The 18,817-nt window shown below is 39.3% G+C and overlaps 1 protein-coding gene across 1 annotated transcript in view; it reads left to right on the top strand.

The window, feature by feature from the left end:
* The first annotated feature begins 461 nt into the window (after nt 1-461).
* The window catches only part of LOC309551896 (bifunctional protein GlmU-like), a 120,053-nt gene continuing 101,697 nt past the window's right edge, over nt 462-18,817 (top strand). Inside the window, exons 1-2 of the mRNA XM_082252610.1 lie at nt 462-556; nt 7,380-7,439. Of these exons, the coding sequence (XP_082108736.1) occupies nt 554-556; nt 7,380-7,439 (63 nt within the window). The 5' untranslated portion in view covers nt 462-553. The remainder of the gene's footprint in view (nt 557-7,379; nt 7,440-18,817) is intronic.

Below are 18,817 nucleotides of genomic sequence, written 5' to 3' on the forward strand. Positions count from 1 at the left end.
GACCGTGTATACTCACCCGTGCTTGCCAAGTTAAGTGGCTGGTCCAAATGTTGCACACAAAATTCTGTCTGCACCATCCGTTCTGTTTCTGCAAGCAGGACCTGTGAAAACTTAGCATCAACTTACAACTTCTATAAATTGGTTGAAAGTGCTATGATTTGCTAGGGAAACCGGTCAAATAGGAGGGCTTACTAGGCGGTTTATCACTGTAAGTAGGACACAAGTTTTAGGTCTGTTTAGTAATAAAAACGGTTTGAGATCAATTTACCAAGTATTGATCCTATCAGGATGTAAAGGAAATATATTGAGTATTATTCTTTTGGGTCAAGATTAGGAACCAAACAGATATAATCTTGCTGGTTAAATAATAATCCGTTTTCCTCCAGCAGAGGGCGCATGAAATCCCTTATTAAAGAAGCCATCCTGTGGCCTTGTATATACCGTATTACGTCACTCGTGACCTTTAGACCACAACTAATGGTCTTTAAAAGACAACAGTGCAGCTACAAGTGTGTGTCATCCTAAAGAAAACTCTGGGTGCTGTTCATTAGTCATGGTGAGTTTAACTTTTGTGCATGTGTTGTAAGTGGAACTAACCAGCTAAACAATACAATGTGTATTCCATGGTAGGCAAATCGAATCCTTTTGGGAGATTAATATAAAACTATAAGTACTTTTAGCAGCATTTAATGCATCTTATCTCCCTATTCAAACTTTGTTGTATAAAAGTAGATTTTTAAAGTGTGCCTCTAAAATCAGGAATTTTCTTAATTTCTTAATTTGTTGACCATTTTTTTTCACATTTTTTTTTCACATGCCATAAATATATCACTGATATATCACTGACATGTCTTAAAGATATAATACTGCTACATAACTTCTAGATTATTATTTTAACAGTCTACTGAATGCACTGATTTTGTGACACATGTTACGGTGTTATTATATTATGTTATTATTATGAAATAATAATAAATAAATCACAATTGATTTTTACATGTATGTTGCTTTTTGGTTAATAACCAGAAGGCTGCATGGAGTTAGAAGCTAGTTTTAAAGAAAAATTAAAAAGGAAAATACATACAGTGGCATAGAATATCTGCTGAGTAGTTTATTTTGCCTATAAGCTGGTGTTCCTGGAACTCACTTGCTGGTGATGTTGGAACACATACTTGCTGCCTCTCTCACATAGCATGCCAGCAATATGAAGTTTGTCACAGCTGCCAATCAGATATAAACCTGCGTTAGAAAGTACAATCTCACAGCTCTCCTACTGACCAGTGTTAAACTGGTTCTAATGCATTAACCACTTTAAGAACCGAAGGATTTGCCCCCTTAATGACCAGGCCCTATTTTGCGTTTCGGCACTGCGTTATTATAACGGACAATTGCACGGTAGTGCGATGCTGTACCCAAATAAAATTGATGTCCATTTTTCCCACAAATAGTGCTTTCTTTTGGTGGTATTTGATCACCTCTGCAATTTTTATTTTTTGCTCTATAAACAAAAAAAGAGTAACAATTTTGAAAAAAGAAAACAATATTTTTCACATTCTGCTATATGACAAAAAAATGTAAAAATCAAAATGTTTTAACATTTTAGACCAATTTGTTTGTTGCTACAAATTTTTGGTAAAAAAAATCGCAATAAGTGTATTTTGATTGGTTTGCGCAAACGTTATCGCGTCTGCTAACAACGGGAATTTTTTTTTGTCATTTTTATTGTTTTTTTTTTTTACTAGTAATGGCGATGATCTGCAATTTTTTTGCGGGACTGTGACATTGTGGCGGACAGATCAGACCCCTAACTGACATTTTTGACACTTTTGGGGGTACCAGTGACATTACTACAGTAATCAGTGCTAAAAATATGCACTGTTACTGGAATAATGACACTGGCAGGGAAGAGGGTAACCGTGTGGGTGATCAAGGGGTTAAATGTGAGCCTAGGGGAGTGATTCTAACTGTGGGGAGGGCGTGGCTTCTGAAATAACTATAGAGACATGTGATCCTATATAGAAGGATCACATGGGCTTTATGACCATTCCAGGGAGAAGAACGGTCGGCTGTGTTTACAACAGCCGACCGTCCTTCTCTCTCAGCGTGGAGTGATTGTGGGTGTCAGGTGGCAATTGGAGCCGCCTGACACACACATCGGCTTCCCCGCTGATGATCGGGCTTACCCCCTAGCTACCACCAAGCAAACAACGTATACATACATTGTTTTGCCTGTACGAACTACCCTGCCACCGTATATATATATATATATATATATATATATATATATATATATATATAGTAAGCGGTTGGCAAGTGGTTAAAGTAGAACCATGGGCAAAACTTTTTCTTTCCCGATAGAGCAAGGGAGGGTTATTACCCCTGTCAGTTTTTTTTTTTTTACCATCTGTGTCCCATTGTGGAGATTTACCTTTACTTCGTCTCCCACAGCCAGTCAGGAAGTGGGAGGAAATCCCTGCAAATTAAGGGAATTTCTTAAGGGCCCCCAGGTCACCAGGACCAGTGTCCCTGTTGGAAGATTCCCCTCTATTAGTTTTTTGGGGACAGCCCAAAATTTAAGATTTTCATTTACTTTCACTTTCAATGCTAATGATAAACAGGACAAATAGAGAGGGCAAAGCCCCCTAACGGGGGCACAGACAGCAGTATAGACTGACAGGTGTTCTAGTCCCTCTCCACATTATCCAACACTAAACAAAAAGTTTTGCCTTTAGTTATACTTTAGGTTTTTCACCTTATTGCATTTGATGTATTAAGTTGAAAAACATTCTGTGCTGCAGCTGCCCCCCCAGATCCCCCCTTTTCCCTGCTTGAGCCCATCCGATCCAGCGATGTGCATGATTGCAGCGGCTCCCGCCGCTGTCTCTCTCCTCATTGGACAGATTGATAGCAGCGAGAGCAATCCGCTCATGCTGCTGTCAATCAAACCCATTGACATGGGAGCTGGGGGAGGGCCCAAGTCCTGCTGTCTGTGTCAATGGACACAGCATCATGACTCGGGAGCGAACTCCCATGAGTGCTCCCAGGGAAAGCTGCCATTCCTGGATGCACTCGATAAAGAGAAGGGGCCTAGAGCATCGGCAGGGGACCCCAGAAGAAGAGGATCGGGGGTTCCTTTGTGCAAAACTATTGCACAGAGCAGGTAAGTATAAGCATGTTTGTTATTTTTATATATATATAAAAGCTTTACAACCACTTTAATTTTGATTTCAAATTTTGATTTCGTTTTAGTAAGATTCTTTTGAATAAAATGCAATTTTCATTTTAGTCATATTTTAGTTATCTAAATTTTTTTAGTATTAGTCGACAAAAAACTCCAGTACATTTTAGTTGACTAAAATCCAATGGGTTTAGTTAAATTTCTGAGGAGACCTGTAATGGCGCTTGCAGTGCTCTGGACGGTGGTCTAAGGAGGCTTGTAATGGCGCACGCAGTGCTCTGGATGGTCGTCTGTCTGAGGAGGCCTACAATAATAGTGCTCTGGACAGTCAGGAGGCCTGTAAATGCTGCACAGTGCTCTGGACGATCATCTAAGGAGGCCTGTAATGCTGCACAGTGCTAAGCAACTTGGCCACAAAGCACGCTACAGTCACTACCTGTCTTGTTGGCAGGGGCTTTACAATGTGGAGCTCCGAGGAAAGCAGAAGTTCACTGGGATACATTTTCCTCCCTCACATTTTTGTTCCATTTTTGTTCGTTGAGGAATATTGGAATTGATTTTTGTATTGTATTGTATTTGAATTGATGGGCACAGGGGAGGTTGCATTGATGGACAGTGGTGAGGCTGCTTAATGCGCACAGGTGAGGCTGCATTGATGGGTAAAGGGGAGGCTGCATTGATGGGCATAGATGAGGCTGCATTGATGGGCCTTGATGGGCACTGATCAGGCTGTATTGATGAGCACAGGTGAGGTTGCATTGATGGGCACTGGGGAGGCTGCATAAATGAGCAATGATGAGGGGGCATTGAGGGGCACTGATGAGGTTGCTTTGATGAGCACAGGTGAGGTTGCATTGATGGGCACTGGTGAGGCTGCATTGAAGGGCACTGGTGAGGCTGCATTAATGGGCACTGGTGAGGCTGCATTGATGGGCACTGATAAGGCTGCACTGGTGAGGCTGCACTGATGAGCACTGGTGAGGCTGCACTGATGGGCACTAGTGAGGCTTCACTGATGGGCACTGATGAGGCGGCACTGGTAAGATTCACTGATGATGCTGCACTGATGGGCAGTAAAGGGGTGCATTGATAGGCACTGATGAGGCTACACTGATGGGCACTGATAAAGTCGTTATTAATATTTATTTTTTGTAATAGGTTTACCACTTGGCACTGAAGTCTGTATGGAGGTTGGTTTGAGGCATATTAGGTAATTATAGTGAAAGCAGATCCTCTCACTAAGTAAAATAGTTTTTAAAATTTAAAGTATACATAGTAGTTGACCTGGAGATAATAGTTTTTTGTATGACGTCGCTCCGGACCTCCAAGGCCATAGAGTCGAGTGGGGGCCAGCTTGCCTCAGGTACGCGGGGAAAATGCCCGGAAAGCGTTTGGAAGGGGGGCACCTCTCCCACCACCCATAAAAGTGATTCGCCGCTGGGACCACTTTTTGTCAAAGCGGACTGCAAGCTGTTTAAAAAAATATTGGGGTTATGGCAGCTATCTGCTGCCATAACCCCGGTATTGAACATCAAAGTAGCGACTTAAATATGTGGCGGGTTGTCCGTAAGTGGATAAACAGACACAGTAGGTAACCTTCTTGTTATATAATTGTAGAGTTATGGCTTAAAGTGATTGTAAGTGATCACCTTGTAAAACAACCCATTCAGTTTAAAATAGAAATAAAAGGTAAAACTTTTGTCTATAGATATATAAAAAAATATATATATATATAAATACCTTTTTTTTCCCCCCTTTTTTATAAGTGATCACATTCCCTCTGTTCTCAGCTGCACAAGAGCTAGGGGGTGGAGAAGCAGCAATACACTGAGCTTCCCAGTAAATGGCTGTGCAATGGGGGGCATGTCAGGACAAGTCTGTTCATTGGAGGAAAGCAGGCTGAGTTCCCAGCATAGCTAGAGAATTGACTACAGTGTGCTCTCCTGCTTAGTATGGTCAGTGTTTAGTAGGAATGCAAGGGGGCTAGCAGGGACACCAGGGATTTCACATAAAGGAAGCAATACAAAGCAAACAGGATACTTTCTCATACAAGTACATGGTACAGCAGACACATATCAGGAATATGAAGTGTTGGGATAACAAATGCTTTAATAGCCTGACACTTGATGGCACTGGGAGTACATTGTTGCACCCATTGGTTTAGCACTATGGTGAGGTTTTTTTTTTTTCGGATTGGTGGCATATTAACTTTAAGAAACAATCTTTCCCTGGTTTTATCTAGCTCAGATTTATTTTCGCTATTACTTGTCCCATTTACCCCAGTGCAATAAAGATTTTGATCTTTTCCTACAAAAATTAAGAAGTCTTTGCAAGACACACAGTGAAAACATTTTTTATAACATTATTCCAGTACACTTTTAAATATTGTGTCTGCACAGTGGAACAATCCCTCGGTTTGTATAGCTGATCATCACTTCGAAAAGATTTTACTCATGAAGCACATAATTGTATCTATTTGCTTGTTAATTGTTATTCAACACAGGTGTTACCACAATTACTATCAGCAACAGCAAATCAAAAAATGACATAATATACCGTATTATACATTAGGATACCCTTGTAATCAAACGGATAGTGTTCATGTTTCTACATAGATGGAAATGAAAAATGTAAAATATAAGACTATGGGGAATATTTACTAAAACTGGAGATTTCAAAATCTGGTGCAACTCTGCATAGAAACCAATTAGCTTCCAGGTTTAATTGCCAAAGATTAATTAAACAAGGTGACAGTTTTAGTAAATCCCCCCTGTAATATCATCATCTATATTTTGAATGTATCCAGTTACCACTTTATAAATGCTGCACTGCAGGAATAGATCACATATAAATATTCTGGTTTGAAGGGTACAGTTGATAAAAATATCACTAGTTAGTGGTGACAAAGACTGTTTGATTGCACAGTCATAAAACACCCCCCCCCCCCCCCCACCAAAAAAAAAGAATTAATTTGCCCTTCAAATCACTCTGCTGGGTTTATTTACTTAAGGAGTAGAAAATACTTAAAATCACGTGCAGGGGGAATGAAAAGACACATAATGATTTTAACTTTCCCATGATTTTATGTTGAAAGCAAACACATTTCTACTTGAAATATTTGTAAAACCTTAAAATGAACTTCTTGTATTTGCACTCTTTTGGTTCCTTAGATATAAAATTGAAAGTGTTTTGTTACATTCGTCTGAACAAAAAATACGTGTTAATCCTGCAAGAAATCCAGTAAGTTCATAACTTACTGTGTCCTTTGCAGTGTTCTCTGCCTCATCAGGTTACCTCTGTGAACTACAACCCCTCCCCCCCCATGTTATGGAGTGAGAGAGGTGTTCTGTAGTCCCAACACACATCCTGTTCTTGGGTAAAAAAAACTTCTCCTCCAGTAGAGTGAACAAGAGTTGTCACCCTAGGTCAGAGTATGCTCATGGCAGAATAACCAGGTTAAGAAAAAAGAAAAAAATCCCCAAAAAACTAAAACTAATGGAGCTGCCACATCTAACTGGTAAGCTGCAATTTGTTACAATTTTGTTTTTGTGTTTAGATGTACTTAGAAGTAAAAAAAACCCCATGTATGCTCTTCATTTTGTTCTTACATTTTTGAAATGTTATGTGCAAATCAGTAATGAATAACAGCTGATAAAAAGTATAAAAAGTATACAGTAGCTGCTATACCAAAATCAATAAAATAAATACAAGAAGTGTTTCTCTAAGAAGCAGCTCAAGCTTCTGTGAAACCACCACAAACACAAATAAGTAAATTCATAAAAAAAAATGAATATAAAAAAAATATAAAACATAAAAAATAGTGTAGCACTCCTAGGAGCACTACACTATTTTTTTATATTACTGAATACCAGCTGTTTAGTATTTGTCTTTCTTTTTATATTTCTTTAAGTTAAATTGAAGTTCTTGAAGTTCAGAACAAGAGCTGCTTAATAAAAAAGTTTTTTTTTTTTTTTTGCTGATGTTTTTATCATATGATCAACCAATCAGATTGAGGGGAATCATTTTCTACTGAACCTAACTGTATGATACATGAACAGGTCCTATGTATTAACTCACCCTATAAATGTGCAGAAAAGTTAGTAAAGTTAATAAACTCTTTTTCATGTACAGTATCTGAGTTAGAATTATACAACCAGTATAATTTAAAATTTAAACGGGGTAAACCTTTCTATCTTTGCAGACTCCTTTTCAGTTCTTCGGGTTGTTACTGATGACAACATGCACGTTTGCCTATATTCAGGTACGTCTCCAAAATAAATGTTTTCGGCCTACTTAATTTTTGGTTCCCTATTGGGTTTTCATTAGGGATGGATGAAATTAGAAGTTTTCATATCCCTGAAATTTCAGTAAAAAACATGAGATTTTAGCAAATTTTTTTCATTTTGGTGAATTGTTGGGCGGTCAATAGAGAGGGCAAAGGAAGGTAGTTTTTGAGGGTGCAACATGCTTTAAATGGCTCCTTTAAAACGCATTTCAAATATCCTTAATCTGTTCTTGAGACAAAAAATTCATGGAGAGGTGAGAATGCCTAAAAACACTGTCCTGTCTTTGCATGCGCCACAAGTGACATGGACATGGCCACAGAGGGAATCCCTATTGTCATGGCTTTACTTCTGGCTTTCATACTCCAACTCAAGGTATCCTCAGCAGTGCTTGTGTCTGGGTCTCATCCATCTCCCCATGCATGCAGCCATCCATTGCCCATTCATTAAGACACAATTTTATTTGGTTTAATACATTTACATCGTTTTAATATTTAGTACACTACTACTGGAATGTCTGTGCTGTGTTTTTTTTCCTTCTTCTTGAGCCAAAATACATCCCATCATTAACCTCATCATTTTACCTTTAAAAAAATAAAGGCAATGAAAAAGAAGTACGTTGTAAAAAAAAAACATTAAGAGAAAACAATACTGTAAATGAAATAAACTAAACTACCCTAAATATTTCCCTTACAATAAACTCACCCTTTAACTAAAGAAAAAACTGAGAGTTTCCACTTTGGCAAAATTTCACTAAAATCACTACGCTCCTTGCTAGTGCCCCTACTAAGATATGTGTGATCTTTTATGATAACATATTGGCAACAGAAATACCATAAAAAGACCAATTAGATTACTTTTATTTCTTGAAAAATAAGCACTGTTTGTGATATATAACTGCAGCGATTTGCTTTAGTAAATTATTTTGATAAATTATTCTTGTACAATCCAATATTTAATGTTTTAAAACATAGGTTTTGGTCTATTCTTAGTAGAGTGTGTTTTATGATACTTTTGAATTTTGCTCTTGCCTGGACTTGAAGTTTATTAGAACAAACTCTTACAATTCTTTAATAGGATTTTTTTTTCATATACGTTGTTCTATGTATACGGAACATGAGAGTGTTGGGGGGAGTTGCTTTATACACAGGACTTTGGTTTTCCAGCTTTAGTTCTTGTAACCTGGATTTTTACAAAATGAATTACTTTCTTTTTATTTGCCTTTTTACTTTTTTTCAGTCTGTTATATGGCTTGAAATTGTACATCTCTTTTGCCATTCACACTGTTTTTATTCCTCTTCTCTTGATTATTATTATTAATAATATTATTAACCTTTTTTTGTAAAATTTTTACATCTTTTAGAGGGCTGCACAAGTCATATACAAACAACAATGAAATCTAACCCTTAATCCTTAAAAAAAAATGTTGCTCCATTTCAGATATTGTGTTTTATTCTCCTAAGCTCATTATTTAAAATGAAGACAACATACACCGTTTCATATTCCCATACTGAGTATCATATTCCCATTAGGTAATTTACATTGTGATTTTAAAGTTCACTCTAGGAGCTGCCAATGTTGAAGTGTGCAGATGCAGAGTAGTGTTACGAGGTCAGCTTTTTTGCAATGGTGGTAAAGATTTCAAAATAGGCACCACAACAGCAAACCCCTATTTGTACATGCAAATTCTAGACTTTCTTAGTATATACTATAGCTCTGTATTTTTACACATAGAATAGCTATGCAGTGCTCAAATGTTTTAAATAAATTGTTATAGGAACAACAGGACCATATTCAAGGGTATGAGACTTCATCTTGACATGCTCATGTTTTTTATTTATCCTCCACTAATTAGTTAATATAATGTTATTTTTTTTTAATTAAATTGAAAAAAATATAAAATTAAAACGTTTATATCTGGGAGTAGTTTAATTTAAATGATATCAGTAATGTTCTATCACTTTTTTTTGTGATAAAAGTTTAAATTGCTGTATAGAGGGGGGAAAATCCTTTCAGTATATTTCTAAAAGTGAGTAACCACTTATTTTCTCTGTTAATTACTCAGCATTGCCAAATTGAATAAAAAAAAAAAAAAAAAAACATTTTCGGTATGCTGTGCAATTCTGTAATTTTTCCTTATGTGCCAGATTTACTTTAATAAATTAAAGATAGTGTACTACCTGAAATTTACAGATTGGAAATATAGCAATTGGCTATGTCAGGAAAGTAACATATTTTCATGGATTAAAGTTTCAGAATAATACATTTACTCTAAGAGCCAGTATACTGTATATTTATTGAATATACTGTATTTCTGCTGGGACCATCCCCAAATCTTGAGCCACTATTACAGGCTAAATACATACATATATATATTTCACTTTAATCCTGTAACTTCAAATACTGTTAAACAAATGTTCCAGGTAAAATTTTATTATTCGAGAAACAAATCTACTTTATATTAAAAATAAATCAGCTATGGTCTATGCTGTCTGGAATGTATGTCCTCAATAGAAATAATGTTTTCTCGGAGGTCTCTTCTTTCCTCCTGACCATATCAGTCTCTTTCATATGAAAAAATGTGATCTGTATCCTTTCATATTCTGTATTTAAAAAAAAAACTGCTATCTTCTCACATATTAAAACTCCAGACAATGCTACATGGGGTTCAGTTATCAACATTGATTTATATATTTTTTTTCTTTGCCCTGAAAGCAAGATTTCTTTTATATATGTATGTTTTGTTATGAGCTTTTAATTATTTGTGTATTTGCTAGAAGAATTGAAAAGTTGCACCGATGAAAGATTAAAAGCCCAGAGTAACTTCAAGGCAAGAAATGGAAGAAGGAAAATCAATTTTCCCAGCCACTGAGATTTATATAGCGCTCTTTGTTATTTAGAATCAATAGTGCAGTCCCTGTGAATAGCTGAATAATCACTTTTTGTATAGTGTTGGTATACATGTAGACTGAGTCACTGAACCTTCAGTTGCAACACTTTTTGATCATTAACAGATTTTTACTCTTATCCTGATTTCTCTACATCTGTGAATTTCACTTACTGCCTAGAGCAGAGCAATTATTCCACGCTGTGTGTCCATCGTGCCTTGCTGAAATAAATTGATTCTTCAAATACACATTTCCAGTAAATAGAACATGAAATGTAAAGCACAATAGATCTTGTAAAATGAGCGCGAACCCCCTGGTAAGATATCCTGGAGTAAAAGGCGTTTTGTGACGTGATTATATTCACAGGGGATCCCACTGATCTTTGCTTTTGTGGATGCCGCTATCGCCACAATTTAACTTTGAACTGACATTTTCAACTTTAATCAAGGCAGCGTTGCGATTTTTTTTTTTATTCCTGCTTAGTATGTACTCTCTCGCAGGATTTTTTCAATCAATTGCCTTTTCTGATGCTACCGAACAAGTTTGTGGTCTGCTAGGTGGTGGTGGTTTTTGGAGCTCTGCAAGAGATAAGGGAAGGTCAGGCTGTATAGGGAAGCACACATGTGATGGAATTTTTGGCAGAGCTGTATTTATTGATTGTGTGCCAGGCACATCTAAATGATTATGCCTCTTTGTATAGGCTCCACCCTATGTGTCATGTGATTATTGTAGAGAAAAATGTTCCTTAAATGTACTATTGGAGAGAACTGGCCATCTGTTTCAGATGTAGAGATCCTTTTCTATAGGAGAGATGGTTTTATGTTTCCTGAAATGTAAGGAGTGCATTGTGTTGACATGTGGAATGCATTATAGAAAAAAAAAAAAAAAATGACGCACACTATTTTTCTAAAGCAAAGCACCACAGTGCAGAGTAGTGCCATATTACGTGTGGTAGTGCACTAAAATAAATGTGTGTCAGAGATACATGGCCCTAGTGTTGGAGATGCACTGAAATTTCGGTGTTGCACAATTTTACCGCAATTTTGCTGCAATTTTATCACAATTTTACGGTGCTTATGTGTGTTTTTCATAGGTCATGTAACTCAGAAACCGCATCAAAAACGTAACACGGTTGCGTTACTGATGCGTTCTTGCTGCATTTTCAGTGCATTTTAATGGGGAGGTACGTTTTGCTGCATTTTTTTTAACTGACCAAAAATGGAGCAAGCAGGATTTTTAATCCAGAACACAAGCAAGACACTGTTTTGCTCCAGGACAAAAAGCCTCCATTCAAAGTTCAGCCTCAGAGAGGAAATTCAGGTGCACGCCCTGGTTGCAACAGAAGCATATGGAAGAAATGGATTGGATGGCAGCACTCCAAAAAATTTGTCCTTTATTGAAAAAACAAAAATACATGAAGGATAATCATACCACAGCAGAGATGATGACACTGTCATCATCTCTGCTGTGGTATGATTTAGGGCTGCAACTAACGATTAATTTGTCTGTCGACTAATCGATCGATTATTTTTACGATTAGTCGACTAATCTAACGATTATTATTTTTTATTTTTTTTGCTTAATTGAGTGTTTTTTTGATTAGCTAATTAATCCTGTAATTAATACAGACCCCTCAGTAAGCCCCCTCCCAGTACAGACCCCACAGTAAGCCCTCCCACCTAGTACAGACCACTTACTAAGCCCCCCTCCCAGTACAGACCCCTCAGTAAGCCCTTCCACCTAGTACAGACCACTTAGTAAGCCCCCCCTCCCAGTACAGACCCCTCAGTAAGCCCTCCCACCTAGTACAGACCACTTACTAAGCCCCCCCTCCCAGTACAGACCCCTCAGTAAGCCCTCCCACCTAGTACAGACCACTTAGTAAGCCCCCCTCCCAGTGCAGACCCCTCAGTAAGCCCTCCCACCTAGTACAGACCACTTAGTAAGCCCCCCTCCCAGTACAGACCCCTCAGTAAGCCCTCCCACCTAGTACAGACCACTTACTAAGCCCCCCTCCCAGTACAGACCCCTCAGTAAGCCCTCCCACCTAGTACAGACCACTTAGTAAGCCCCCCCTCCCAGTGCAGACCCCTCAGTAAGCCCTCCCACCTAGTACAGACCACTTACTAAGCCCCCCTCCCAGTGCAGACCCCTCAGTAAGCCCTCCCACCTAGTACAGACCACTTAGTAAGCCCCCCCTCCCAGTGCAGACCCCTCAGTAAGCCCTCCCACCTAGTACAGTATGTACTAGGTGGGAGGGCTTACTGAGGGGTCTGTACTGGGAGGGGGGCTTACTAAGTGGTATGTACTAGGTGGGAGGGCTTACTGAGGGGTCTGTACTGGAAGGGGGGCTTACTAAGTGGTCTGTACTGTACAGACCACTTAGTAAGCCCCCCTCCCAGTACACTAGTACAGACCACTCAGTAAGCCCTCCAACCTAGTACAAACCCCTTAGTAAGCCCCCCCTCCCAGTGCAGACCCCTCAGTAAGCCCTCCCACCTAGTACAGACCCCTTAGTAAGCCCCCCTCCCAGTGCAGACCCCCCAGTAAGCCCTCCCACCTAGAACAGGCCATTACAAGCCGCCACAGTACAGAACAAGCCGGTGTAGGGCCGCACATGTGACATCTCTAAGTAGCTGGGGGGTGATCAGGGAGGATGGCGTTGCGGCAGAAGCTGTTGCGGAGTACAGGGGTGCTGGAGACGGTCAGCGCTCACCTCTTGTCTCCGACATCGGTGTGGACGGAGCCCGGCGGGGGAATTTCAAGCGGCGCGGCGGCCGGCCAGAGGGCGTGTGACGTCACGCGTTGACGCGTCGACGCTTTTCACGCACGTCGACGATTTTTTGTAGTCGACTCGTCGTGGCAGCCCTAGTATGATTATCCTTCATGTATATTTGTTTTTTTCAATAAAGGACACATTTTTTGGAGTGCTGCCATCCAATCCATTTCTTCCATAAGCAGGATTTTTAAGAGAAGATTGGGTTTCTTTTTTAATTTATACTTACCTAGGTGCTGCATCTGTCCTCTGGCGCCTCTGCCCAAAGAACCGAGTGATCGGACACTGCTGATTACTCGGTTCTTAAGGCCCGTACACACGTAGCGATTGTCGGCCGTAAATATTCGGCCGCCGAATGATCGGCCGATTGTCTGCTTGTTAGTATGATGCTTCCGACAACCGACTCCGACTTTTCGGCCGAACAGAATCTGGCGTGCAGACTTTAAAATTTTTGTTGGCCGTCACCAGAACGGCCGATTGTTCGCCAGTCAGTACAGAATGCCTGTGACTACATTCCCAGATTTACCTGACTTCCTGTCACATAATATATATATATATATATATATATATACTTTAGCCCGCTCTCTGCGTGAAAACGGGTCACAGGCATGCAGAACGAACTGCTCTCCTGTGATCCATACTCGTTTGGCTGTACATCTCCTTTAACACCATAACAGAAGTGCAACAGACCAGTTTGAAGACATTTTCCTGCGCTAAAGGTGCCAATAATGACCAACAATAAATTCATACTCATTTAAATTCATTATATTATTAAAAAGTCGAATATAATATGATTAGACATAAAAATATATATATTTTTAAAAAAACTGTCATTTACGGTTTCAGTTGTCGGCCAAGTGCATCCTGCATTTTTGGTTTCGGCAACAAAATTTATATTTGGTGCACCTCTAGCCTATTGTGTTAGGGAACCACTAAAATTTAATTGCACCATAAGAAGGTAATACTTGTAACATGTCTGGTAGCTTGTGGAGGGTGTATTTAAAGTGATTTTAATGGCAGATGTTTTTTTAGTTTAATGCATTCTATGTATAAAAAACCTTCTATGTGCAGCAGCCCCTCTGAGCCCCCCCCCCTTATACTTACCTGAGCCCCATCTTTGTCCAGCTATGTGCATGAGTGCCTTGGCCACCCTCCTGATTGACTGAGACACAGCAGCAGCAATATTGGCTCTCGATGCTGTCAAACAAAGTCAGTTAGCCAATCAGAAGAGGGAGGGGACGAGGCTAAACCACGGCCCTGTGTCTGAATGGACACTCAGAGAAGCGGCTTGGCTGGGGTGCCCCCATAGCAAGCTGCTTGCTGTGGGGGCACTCGACAGGAGGGAGGAGCCAGGAAAGATAGTGAGGGTCCTGAAAAGAGGAGGATCCAGGCTGCTCTGTGCAAAACCATTTCACAGAGCAGGTAGGTATAACATGTTTAATATTTTTAAAGAAAAAAAAAACGAGACTTTAGTATCACTTCAGTGTTGTTTAATTCATTTCATTTAGTATTGTTTGTATTTGTGTTAATGTTATTTTTAAATTATTATTTGTATAGAATCATATAGATTTTTTTTCTTTGTTTGTTTTATTTATTTATCTATGAAAAAAAAGACCATTTGTGACAAAGGAACCGTTATATTGGGAACTAGAATAGTTTAAAGGGACTTCAGTAACCATCAGGAACTATATATGCTAATATATTAGTAGCTTTCTTAGACTATATACTGTATGTGTACACACATACATGTCCAGTTAGGGTTTAGATAAAGACAACAGATGGTTCCAATGGAACAATTTAAATGCATTTTTTACTTGGTCGTTTTACTACTGGCTAATGACACCTTTTACTTACACCAGGGCTCAGAGCAGGTGCCCGCTGGAGTGCCCTGAGGAATATCAGGAATTGTTTTCTTCCTGGGCAAATACCACCGAAAAAAATATTATTACTTGTGTGAAAGTTCTTATACGTATATCCTCTAATGGATGTGTTCATTGCATATTCTGGACCACCAGCCTTGTCATTTCCCTGGATGCTGCCTCCCCTGGCCATCCCTTACCCTCCTCTGCAGTTCCTGATAATTGGGTAATCCCCTGTGATAGCTATTTGGTGTGATTAGAAATGTCCATGTTCAACAACATTAAACTCATTGGTCACAGGCCACATCTTGGCTTTCAAGTGTTAATCACTTTTGTGTCATTGTGTCCCTTGACTCTGGGTAAAGCTCATAGCCCCTGTCAGAGCTGTCAGTAATGTCCCTTTCCTCATAATTGAAGACGGAATCATGCAGAATATGGCTGTGTGTTGATGTTCATTGCATACATGTACAAGTTAGGTTCGAACATGGCAATTAGAGAGAGAAGAGAGCACCTGATTTCCACATTGGCTTGGATTGTATCCAGGGTGTTAAGGATGAGACTTGTCAGTCATGTCTTCCTAAGGGATACATTTGTTTTAGACTCTCCTCTGGGACAGCATGTATTGATGGACCATCCAATTATTTTCACTGGAAAACTTCTGCTATGTATCTCTCAAGCTCAGTCTGCAGAATGCAACGTAGTTGAGCTTGTAATATAACAACTGTATTCACAATTGATACAATTATTTCTGAAATGTGGTTTATCATTATAAGAGTCTGCCTAACCAAACTTTTGTTTAAAGCTTTAAAGTGAACCTCACTCAATCATAACATGTCAAAGTAAATGCACTGCTCAAGAAAGTACCTGCTAGTTCCTTCAATAAATTTAAAAGCCTTTTCTGTGCCCTTCTCTGATTATGTTTTATTTTGTAACTGGGGTGTGTCCTTTCTTGACATAAAAAACAATCCTCTCTGGGTGATCAATGTATGGTGCAAGGATTTTACCAAACTTTGTTGCAGAGTCTTATCGGTTTCTGACCTGAAAGAATAGCTCTTTTTTTTCATGTTGTGTGCAGAGTGATGGGAGTGCCTTATTCATTATAAGCAGCTGGTGCATTTTCAGAATCCTAATGAAAAAAGTTGCAGTGTCTGCATCTCTTTAGAAGTGATAAACCCTTAGGGAGTATGTCGCTTTTGGTGAGATACTTTCTAAGGGTTAATTACTTGTAAAGGGATGCAGATACTGCAATTTGTCTCATCAGAACCCTGACAATGCACCAGCTGAAGCTGAACCACCTAAAAGTGCACTCAAGCAGGAAAGAATGCCTCCAGTTTGTCATGTTGCACTAAACTTGATAGAAAACAGTAATAGAGGGGAAAGCCCCCAATGGGTACACTAATTCTAGTGATCTTGGTCTCCCCGGATTCCCTCACTTTGGAAGGATTTACTGTTTAGGCTACAGGACAAGAAGTGAAGAGAAATATTTTGCAATTGGACATAGATGGAAAAGAAAAACTGACAGGGGTTATAACCCCCTTACGCATTCTAAAATGAAAAAAAATAAACTTTGATTTTAGTAACACTTTGCAGTGGCTGTAAACTCCTGACATTAAATATGAAAAAGCATATCCCTCTATAGTGTGTATTTGTCTCAATCCAGAGTAGTAGGTACCCATTCTCTCTGCTGCCTCATTCCTCTGCTATCTGCATGAGTCACTGCTGACAAGTTTTCATTACACCAAGAAAAAAAGTTGACAGTGGAGGGACACTCCAGCACACAGCCTGTGGTTGACAGCCTCAGCTCTGTTGCTGGGTGAAGAGGGTGTGTCCCTTCCCTCCAATCAGCTCTCACTAATCTCTGCAAAGTGTATTTTGTTTATATGGATATGATTTTTGCGCTGTCCTGGTAGATATTGAAGGTATGTGCCCTTAATGCTGCTTGTACCGTTACTCATGACCATACAGTTAAATAGAATAAATAGGGGGGGGGAGGGTACCGCGCTTCAGGGATGATTAATAAATATATATCAGTAGATGTTTACACGGTGTATAAATCAAATGTATAAACTTGTGTAAAAATGAATCTGTGTCTTATATATCAAAATCATATAAAAATATTCTGTAAATATTTCATAAATAAATATCTTAAACAATAATAAAGTGCTTAAAGTGATGGTATATTATTCAAAACATTTTCAAGTGATATAAATATTATGATCAATAATAATAATAAAGTGCTTATGGTGATAGTATATTATTTAAAATATATTCAAGTGATATTCGGGATATATAAAAGTGCTCTGTGCCAATTATTAAAGTGTCCCAATATTTTCTCCAATATTAAATCAGCCAAATTAATAAATAAATAAATAAATAATCATAAAATCCATATATTGTTTTCCAGTGTCCAAACAAAAATATATAATCTTCCTCTTCTGTGAGTTAAAAGGAACTTCCTTCCACCTATACACCTTGTGAGACAAAGTGATCTTCAGTGCTCAACACCTCTAGGTGTGCTAGCCGCTCACCTTAATGCTATTAGCAATGCGCCTTTAGATCTAATATTAGATCCGGTCTTTTATCCACTCTTCTCCTCAGCTTCTTGGATCAAGTGTGGGGAGATGTGCTTGTGTGTTCCTCCTTTCCAGGATCTGACTCAGGCTAATGACCTGGTGCCTCCTCGTATCTCAAAGTAACAGGGCCGACATTGTGTAGTATTTTCACAAATTTTAATGATGACAAATAAGTAGCAACTTACAGTTTAACCGGTTGCCGACTGCGCACAGTATATTTACTGCGGCAGTCGGCCCCGGCCAGGCAGAGTGACGTAGGTCTACGTCGCTCGCCTGTCACTCCTTCTAGAGCCAATAGCGGGCGGGCGGGCGGGCGCGCGCCCGCTGAGGCGCGCGCCCGCTGAGGCTCGTTCACGGAGGAGTGCGGGAGTGTGACTGGCGGACCCGATGTCCGCCGGTCACACTACGATCGCCGGTACAGCGGGAGAAAGACAGAGCTGCTTATGTAAACAAGCCGCCTGTCAGTTCTCCCTGTGTAAAAGTGAAGATCAGACAGTTCTACTATGTAGAACTGTTGATCTTTGTTTTTACACTAGTAGACCTGTCCCTGCACAGTTAGAATCACGCCCCTAGGACACACTTAACCCCTCCCTGTCCAATACTGTTAACCCCTTCCCTGCCAGTGTCATTTTTGCAGTAACAGTGCATATATATAGCACTGATTACTGCAGTAATGTCACTGGTACCCCCAAAAGTGTCAAAAATGTCAGTCAAGGGTCCGATCTGTCCGCCGCAATGTCGCAGTACCGCAAAAAAAATCGCAGATCGCCGCCATTACTCGTTAAAAAAAAAAACACCAAAAATGACAAAAATCTTTCCCTTTGTTAGTAAACGTGATAACTTTTGCGCAAACCAATCAAAATACGCTTTTTGCGATTTTTTTACCAAACATAGGTATCGTAAAACAAATTGGCCGAAAATTTTTAAAAATTTTGATTTTTACATTTTTTTGGGGGGAATTTCATATAAAAAAAAGTGAAAAATATTGTTGTTTTTGCAAAAATTACGCTCTTTTTTTGTTTATAGCGCGTGATCAAAAAATCGCATAGGTGATCAAATACCACCAAAAGAAAGCTCTGTTTGTGGGAAAAAAAGGACGTGAAATTCGTTTAGGTACAGCGTCGCACGACCGCGCAATTGTCCGTTAAAGTCACGCAGTAAAAAAGCGCAAAAAAACCCCTGGTCTTTTAGCAGGAAAACCCTCCGGTGGTAAAGTGGTTAAAATGCTGTTATTGGCTTGTAAGCCGCGGGACTTCTCCT

This window comes from Pelophylax lessonae, assembly GCF_965119305.1.
Source record: "Pelophylax lessonae genome assembly, chromosome: 3".
NCBI classification, from domain to species: Eukaryota; Metazoa; Chordata; class Amphibia; order Anura; family Ranidae; genus Pelophylax; species Pelophylax lessonae.